The sequence below is a fragment of the Fringilla coelebs genome (genome assembly GCF_963513975.1).
Source record: "Fringilla coelebs genome assembly, chromosome: 8".
NCBI classification, from domain to species: domain Eukaryota; kingdom Metazoa; phylum Chordata; class Aves; order Passeriformes; family Fringillidae; genus Fringilla; species Fringilla coelebs.
In genome coordinates, this window is record NC_140066.1 from 23115457 (window position 1) to 23124182 (window position 8726).

General features: G+C 53.0%; 2 protein-coding genes across 2 annotated transcripts; both read right to left on the minus strand.

Annotated features, from left to right (window-relative positions):
* Positions 1 to 201: 201 nt before the first annotated feature.
* On the minus strand, positions 202 to 3384 carry LOC311156314 (uncharacterized protein; the record flags this gene model as incomplete). Its single annotated transcript, XM_084210163.1, has 1 exon — positions 202 to 3384. The coding sequence occupies one exon, from the start codon at positions 3382 to 3384 to the stop codon at positions 829 to 831; it is 2556 nt and encodes an 851-aa protein (XP_084066289.1). The 3' UTR covers positions 202 to 828.
* A 121-nt stretch (positions 3385 to 3505) lies between these two features.
* On the minus strand, positions 3506 to 8320 carry LOC311156315 (uncharacterized protein; the record flags this gene model as incomplete). Its single annotated transcript, XM_084210164.1, has 4 exons — positions 3506 to 3568; positions 3739 to 5326; positions 7608 to 7751; positions 8265 to 8320. 4 exons carry the CDS (start codon positions 8318 to 8320, stop codon positions 3506 to 3508), a joined length of 1851 nt encoding a protein of 616 aa, XP_084066290.1.
* Positions 8321 to 8726: the final 406 nt, after the last annotated feature.

Here is an 8726-nt window from a genome sequence, read left to right on the forward strand (position 1 = left end):
AATAGGAGAAGGAAGTCTGTCCAAAAGCAGAGCATGGCAAGACCGGTTCATCCCTGAAGCCAGCAAGAAAAAAGACAGATTCAGCCCAGCACAACCAGCCGGCAGCAGTGGGTGTGGCAGCCTAGTACCTGGCACCCCCGGGGCATCTCCTCAGCCGGAGCGGGCCCTCCCCACCCACAGGCTGTGCAGCGAGGAGCAGGCAGCCATCAGCAGTACACACACCAGTAGCTACTTCACATTCTCATGCAGATAACAGTCTGGGACACCAGCAACTGCTACCAGCGAACCGACAATGGACAGACTCGCCTTTCCCTCCCTTAGTGAGCAAAATGGTTTTGGTTTTGCTTTAAATGCCACTAAGAAGACAGACAGAAGGAGGACTCTGAAAGAAAGGGAAATGTTTGTGTGCACCCAAAGGCTGACAAAAGCTACTTCATGTGCACAAAGGTGGTTTTCTTTCTGCTACAGTACAAGTGCTTGTGCCTCAAGTATAAAACGCAAGCCTCCAAATCACACAGACGAGCTTCTTATTTTTATTTTTAAAGTGATAAATAAGGCACTGTACTTTTAACAAAAACTGCCTGGTTCTAAGTTTAAAAGAACCCAAGGAACGTTCAAACTACAGAAACTTCCTTCTGAACAGCAGAGCCAGACAGACCAACCTCTTCTCTGTCCAAGACACATCTGCTGATGCCTAAAATCATGGGCGTTTATCCTTTAACTGCGGATTTTTAAAGGCTTGCTACAGCTTATAAAAGCAGCTTTAGTTAATGCATGGTAAAGGGTTACTACTATACATCAGTTTTGTACATGGCTACCGGTTCTTTGCTATTTCGGGTCCAGTCGCGAGCGTTTGCTGTGCGAACAGTCCACTTTTGCCCTTAGCTTCCTCTTGCCCTGAGACACACTGTTCTCCTGCATCTTCTTCATGGACCTTGTCAAGGTCTTCCCACTGCTGTGCTTCTTGTTGGCCATCTTCTGTGACCGTGTGGAGGACTCCCCTAGGGGCTTCTGCTTTGGGGACTTGGACAGCTCCTCGTGACTGGGAGGCAGCACAGCCCGTCTGCTTGTGTTCTCCTTGCCCTTCCTCATGGGGAGCCGCATCTTCTCCAGCTGCTTTTTCGGGACTCTCTTCTCTTTCAAAGACATTTTTCTGGCCAGTTTATTGCTCCTCTCCATGGCAGTCTGCTTTCGGGTGGCGGGAGATTTCATGCTGACCTCTGAATGCTTTATTTTACTAGCCTTCTTGGCAGGCAGCTTGTCCTTGGTGGAAGAGCTGGATCGCTCCTGGGTGCTCCCACTCTCCTTCAGCATCTTTTTCTTCTTGCTGAGCTGGAGGTCGACTTTGGGCAAGGGGTCCTCTTGGGACCTGCTTTTCCCCTTCCGCCCCTTCCCCGTTCCATCCACTGAGGGAGATTTAGCAGGAAAGGCAGCTGCTTTGATCTGCAAGGCCAGCTTTGGAGACATCAGGGGGTTGATGCACACACTTTTCCGGCTCTGCTTGCTCTCCAGAGACAGCTGGTCCCCTGGGCCATCACTCCGCTTCTCTGCCTTCACCACGCGCTGCTGGGCTCGCAGCTTGCCCCGAAGATTGGAGTACTTGCGCAGGATCCTGGTGCTGGCCTGCGTGGGCAAGCTGAGGGCAGGCTGCGTGGTTTTGTCCTCACTCACCTCCTTGGTGCTGGCATCAGTGGGAGGCGTCTGTCTGGGAGTGGTGGCTTCTTCAACCTCTGCTTTATCCACATTCTCACGAATTTTGGCCCAAAGCTTTTGGTTCTTAAGGTTATTTCGAGCCGGGGTAGTGGCGGCGAACTTCTTGAGATGTTTTTTCAAACGTTCAGCTTGTAGTGAGCTGGGGTAGAGACTAGAGGAAGAATATTTCTGCATGGGGACTTTCATGGGGGGAATCTCCCCTGGGAGACGGGTGTTGAGTTTCTTCACAATCACTAGAGACCTGGTTTCAGTTGTCTCCAGAAACCACTGGCATATGTCAGACAGCTTAAAGGCCTTCATAAACAGCATCTGCACAGGAGAAAGCTTCTGCACTTCCAGTGAGCCTCTGCTTTTCCGTGTTCTTTTCTTGCTTTTCCAAATCTCTTTCAGTTTGTCGGCTTTGTTCTTTACCTTGGGGGTTGGCTGGACCTCCTTCTCCAGCTGAATCCAGCCCTTCTGGATTTTCATGTACTGAGTGTTGAACTCAGCAATGAGCTCCTGGTTTTCCTCTTCAGCACACCACTCCATGAACTTTGGTTTGCTGTCAGCCATGTCTATGTCCTCCAGTGTTGGGCAGTCATCATTCCCTGAACTGTGTTCATCCCTCAGTTTGGGGATTGCTTGCATAGACTCCTTCCCTGGTGTGTTCTTTTTTGCACTGTCTACAGGTGCGGGTGCATGTCGTAAGTTATAAAACTGCTGAGCAACCTTTTTGTGCTTTGCAGTTTTTGCTGGAAGATGCTTGCTTCCACCTCTGCTGCTGGGACACGGAGGCAAATTGGTCACCAGCTCATAGTTCACTGGCTTGCCCAGATCCCTGACACTGTTAGAGCTCTCCTTGTCCTTTGCATTGGCATTGACTGGTTTCACATCCACTTGCTCAGCATCATTTGCAGGAACAGTGTTCTCTGGAGGGAGGGTAATGTTTTTCTTCTCAGAATCAGCCTGGATGCTGATTTCCAGAATCTCACCCTGTTGACTTTGGCTGCTGTTAGCAGAGGAGTCATCTTTAGAGTAATTTTCTCCCTCTGCAGCAGTCTCTTTTGCTAAGATGCTTTTATAGGTTTGTCTGGTAGTGACACCATTCTCCTTGCCTGGCTGCTGCTCAGTGATGCTCTCTGGAGCCTGGCCAGTGCCTGGCTCTTCGCTGGTTTTGAGCAGCACATTGGGGAAGCAGTCATTGGGTAAGTGCATGGATGTTGCCCCATCCAGCTGCACTTCTCTCTTGAACCGCTTAGCACCAGGGCTCTTGGAGAATTTGATCTGAAGGCAAGTAAGCTGCCCAGAGCTGGAAGAACCAGAGTCCTCAGCACTGCCCTCAGCAGGTGATGGGGATCGTTGGCTTCGGAGACACCGGTCCGATGCCACTAGAGCTCTCCTGCTTTTCTTTCGCTTCTTGTCTAGGCTGTCTTTGGAAGAGTCTGAACTGTTTGGGTCGGGTGGCATTTCCCCTTCAGTGGGCTCTTTTTCACCTGCTGTGTTGTTATTCTGCATTGCTTCCACTTCCAAGATTTTGGGGAGGGCTGTGCAGATGAGCACAGCATCCTCTTGCTCAAGAGGGCTGTCACCCACCATGACCGATGATTCGGCTTCTGGTTTAGCATCGATGCTTTTGTTCACATCCCCACACTGCAAAGAGGCAGGGGGCTCCAGGGGGCTCTTCCCATCCATGGTGGCAGGGGGCTCATCAGGAGCCTGCGAGCCTGGAGAGCATGCAGAAGGCTCTGCCAGACACTGCCCACAGAGCTCAGCATCCCCTGAGCCTGGAAGCTGGGCAGGATCCCTGGCACCATCACAGGGCAGAGGTGTTGTGTCTGTAGCAGCAGAGGGCTGTGAGGAGGGCTTTGGCTCTGGACTGGCAGGGAGGTCTGGAATAGTTTGTATGTCAGAGCCTGGACAACCTTCCTCCTCACTGTGTGCTTTTGAGACTGAAAAGGCAGCAATATCAGCAGCCTGTCTGCTGCTGCTGCCATCTCCAGAAGAGCCCAGGCTACTGCTGGCCTCCCATGTGACAGTGCCTCCTACTGTGGCACTGAGGGGAGGTGACTCCCCTTCTTCAGCAGGAGGGGAGACAGGTGGCGGTGAGCTGGCCAAGCTGTCCTCTTTCTGGGGGCTGGGTGGAGCAGAGAGGGAGAAGAACGGCATGGCTACAGCAGCCTCCCTTGATCGTAGTGCTCGGGTGTCCCGGAGCTGCATGGAGCCCAGCTCAGCTCTCTCTTTCGTTTCTCGGCTGGCTGGTGCCACTTTAGCCAGGAGCCTCAGGGAAACCCTTTTCTCACCCTCCCGTCCTGCCCCTGCAGACCCCTCCACTGAGAGCACCAGGGGTGGTTTTGCACTTACGAGGGTCTCTGTCCGCAGTGCCGGGCTGCTCGCCCTCTCCTCCGCCCGGGAGCTCTTCACCAGCGTGCGGACAGTGGGGAGCTCACAGCACTCCCCGTTGAAGTAATAGCCCCGCGTGCTCTTCCTCGCCGTCCTGCGGGACGACACCAGCCGCTGGGCCTCGAAATGGCACTCGGTGATGGGCTGGCTGATGTACACCACGTCGCACTGGTTGTCATAGTCATTGATCCTCAGCCCCGATGCCTTCTTGCTCTTCCGAGAGGACCTGAGGGAGGCCGCCTTGGAGCGGGGGTGCCCACCGGGGGGCCGGTGGGCGGCTGGCATGGTGCCAGTGGGCAGCCAGCCCTCTTTGGACTTGTCGAGCATGCCCTTGTCGGCTGGGTGCAGCTGGCAGCCTGCCTTGCCCTTGGCCATGGTATGCAGGTGGTTTTCTTGCTTTGGTCTCACATCTTGTTCTTTTGCATCTAAGTCCTGGTGCAAAGATGCTTTCGAGCTGCATTGCAAAGTATTCTCTTTGTCAGCTCTGCGAGGGGGGGTCACTACAAAGCCAGGATCCCAGGACTCCTCTGGGAGAGCCCTGAAAGAGCTCTTTTGGGACCCCAGACAGCTGTCTAAGCTGTCCTCGCTGCCATTCACATTTGCCACTTTGACTGAGATATAACCTTCCATGAGAGTCTTACCTGCTAGCTGCTCTTTATTATCCTCACACTTCCTGATACCGGCTTCTTGTTCGTGTCCAGCAGCTTGCTGCCCTTCCAGGCTCTTTGCGGCATGATGGAAATTCAAAGAGGAAGAGTTCAACGTGCTGAGGTATCCTTGGGTAGGGCTATCCTTTGGACTAGCAGAGCGAAGCCTGGTGATGGGGAGCTCGCAGAAGTCCCTTCTCAAAGCAGGACTGGAGTTCTCTGCTCTGTCCAGAGACTTCAGTTCCATTGGCTGCTTTGGGGCTTCTCCCATAACGTGCAGGGGGTCGTCAGCCCCTGACTGTCCTGGGTCCAATGTAGAAGGGAGCTTTGATTCAGTACAAGCAGCACCCTTATCCTGATTTTCAGTGCTTCGCTGGCTACAACCAGAGCCACAAGTAGAGGCCTCCATGCTCTCAGATTCAGATAACTGCTGGCCGTCAGAGTCTGGTTGTACTTCAGTGTATATGTCGTTTAGCACACGAATGAACTGCTTCTGGTGATGTGTACACAGTCTGACCATAAATTTTTCCAGTGGAGACTTCGGCTGATTGTTAGAGTCTATTGCTATTGTCTCTGCTGGATCCTCACTAGAGAGACAAAGAGAGAAGTAGTCAGTAATACGTCCTAGGGAATATTAGTTTATGCTGCAAAACCAGAATAACCCTTCTCCTCCCAGGCAGGCACATCACTTGCCTGACCTCCAGGTGAGATCAAGCATCCTGTTTTCCTGGGGCTGGCAGGTGTTCCTTCAGTCCCAGCACGCACACTTACATGTGGACACTGCTGGGAGGACACGGACTGCACTTTTGTTTGTCTGCCACTGCCAGAGCACTCATAATTACACTTCTGCCTAGGACATCCCAGTGGGTAGGCACCATGCCACATGTTCAAAACAAACCTAAAAAGAATCAGACAGTATTTGCATGGCACCTGGTATGGAAGGCCCAGCATTTCTAGGATGGCTGCATACCTCTGCTCCCTCTGCACTGCCAAGCTGGGTGTGAGCAGAGCAGCATCCCAGCTGGGCATCCAGATGCCAGGAATCTTCAGTTACTTTAAGTCTTAAAATTCTGCTTACACCTCAGTAGCAGAAGATGGGTCTGGGGCCAAACTGAGCAGATCTGAGCCTCTTCTGTAGTCAGCACAGAAATTCTGGTGAGCTCCCAGCCTGCAGGACATGCAGGCAACAATGCACCCTGTGCCATTGGCACTGACCTTTGATTAGCTGCCATTTAATAAAGTGTTGCTGCAGCTGATGGGCTGTTAGCACACACTGGTTGTGCAGAAAGGTGGGCTTCTACAGCACAGGGTCACTGCCGCTAGCTAGCGCTCAAACCCAGGCCATTATCAGTTACCTGCTTGGCAGAGGCAATTAATTAGGACTTACTGGTGGAGAGGTTAGGGGATAATTACTCAGTGTTTGCATGAATGCATCATGAGTGCCATGCCAGGTGCTGTTATTGAGACGGTATCTGCTCCCAAGGGCAGCACAGGCAACTCCCACCCAGTGCTGACCATGCCGAGAGGGCCCCACGTCTTGGCACCCACACTACCTGACACAGGATCTTTACCAGTAACAAAGGGTTGATTTGCAGCCACACTTGCACTTTGCACCTCCTGGCCTTGTACTGGAGGAGTGAAAGTCCTTTCTCCCCCTACAGCCTTTCTCTGCCTGCCGCCCCCCCACCCCCACAGCATCAGACACTGACCTTGCTCACTCAGCTGGGTCAAGGGGGGGCAACACTTATCAAAGGGTTCAAGACCAGGGTGGAGAAAAGCAGCTTCATCTGGAGTGGGTTTTCCCTCTCCATGCTGCCAGGCACAGGGCTCAACAGGTGGATGAGGAGGAAGAACTGCAGTTTGAAGGAGTCACCAGCAGAGAAATGGAGAAGGGAAAGCCGGTGGCTGGAGCCAGCCATTCTCAGTGGCATCACGCACACCAGAGCCTGCCCTGGGCAGCCCTCACCTGCTCCTTACCTACTGCTTGCTGGCTGCTTTCTTTGAACTGACACGCACCAGGGAGGCACCTCCAGTGCCCTGATTCCTTGGGCTAGTGGGCAGGGAGAGACACCTGGGGCCACTTCAGGCTCAGGGCTGACCAGGTCTCCTCTTTGCCCAGAAATGCCAGGCTGCAGCTAAGCCTGCCCTGAGCGGCTGCTACCCAGCCCTTTGCTTTCCAGTTTGCCCAGGCACAACATGTTTTACATGTAATGAGCCTTTGCCTCCCAAGCCCAGCCTTTCAGTTTCCTTAAAGGCTTCTTAGGCAGGGTTTTCCCGAAACCTGGAAAGACTGAGCAGCTCAGCTTGCGGAATGTGTCCCAACACCTCCAGAACATACGCTCGGGGTTAGCAATAAACAACGTACCTGGAGACTGCTTTACTACACCCAGGTGAGAAAAACGCCCTCCAGCAACCGTCTGAACTGGTCCTACCTGGCGCAGCGACGGCTTTCAATTTGGAATGCCTGGGATTAGTTTAAATAAAAATACTCAGGTACAACCTGGCCCCTCTCCAGAGCCCTGCATGGGAAGGGTTATGTCAGCCAGGATCTCTTACACGGCCCAGCCCCTCCCCTCGCTCTCCTGAATAACAAAAGGGGATAAAAAAACCTTTCAACCCCCCGGGCTTGGAGCAGGAGGCTTTTTGAAGAGGCAGAGCTCAGCGTAATCTTTTTTCCACCTTTGCAAAGAGGGCGGTGACTCCTCTTACCTACTCACAAGCCCAGCTCTGAAGAGAAGCAGCCATCTTCCCCAGGGAAGACTGAATTTCTAACGACAGCAGCAGAGGTGGGGCCCTGCCCTGGCCCCCCCACTGCCACGCTGCCTGGGCAGCTTGGGAAGGGGTTATGGTGGCAAAACAGCATCTCACTCCTTGCTGGGGCACCTTCGGGTGCTGCACTCCACGGCAGGAGTGAAGGAAGAATCCATGGCATAGGCAAAGCGATTGCCCAGGTGGGTGGCAAGAAAGGAAAGGAAAGGCTGGGTGATCCCTGGTGAGGAGGAGGCTGCAAACCTGTGTGCAGAGTCCCTGGTGTGGAAAAGGGACCAAAATGGCCGGGCACTGTCCTGTCCTGCCTTGCAGCCGTGATGCCGAGCACAGCCAGCCGCAGGTCACGCCTGCTTTGCAGAGGTGTGTGGGATGGAAAAGGCTCATGTCCTGCTTGTGTGGCACAGGGGACCTTGGCTCCCTGATCCTGAAGGCTCCAGCAGCATTTCTGCCTTGCCTTTCACCCGGTTTCTTCCTCTGAAGTGTGACTGAGGCCTTCGTGCTCATTGTCACCTTATTTGCCCTACTGTACTCCAAGGAGGCAATCAGAGATACACAGAGCTTGTCAAGCTATAAATTTTAAAAAACAGAGATAAATATTTTTCGTGCTTGATAAAGGAAATAAATCCATTCAGTTTTGATGCCCTTTCTACTTAGAAGACTCATCTTGCACTCAGTGACACAGTTCACCTGGCACATTGTGTTCAGGTCCTCTGGTGTCACACCACTTCAGCTCAAAGAAAAGCTGCAACTCCTCACCTTGAGCTCATCTGCTCCTTCCCCAGTCCATCCCTGCTTGGGTACTGCAGGCCCATCGCCTTATTCTGGGTGTCCAAGGATAACCTTGGGACAGAGCTTTCACTGGCACCTGCAGTGAAAAGGCTCTGAGGGTGCCTAGGTCCAGCTCTGTCCTTCCTCTCCCTGTGCCCCCAAGGGTGCTGAGCTGCAGCCTGTGCCTCACCATCCCCAGATCTCCCAGATGCACAGAGTTCTGTGCTCCCTGGGGCCTGCTAATCTGTGTGCCTCAGTACCTATCCAGCATTTCCCACTATTTCTGTCCATTCTGGCTATCACTAATAAGTAAAACATGCCCATGGGCATTCTCTTTCGAGGCGTGGATTGCCCACATGCTCCCTACTTAAGGCAGTTTTGGAGAAGAGGCAAAACTTAAAGCAGTTTTGTTTCTGGCTGACATGTAAGAGTAGAGTTACGTCACGTGGC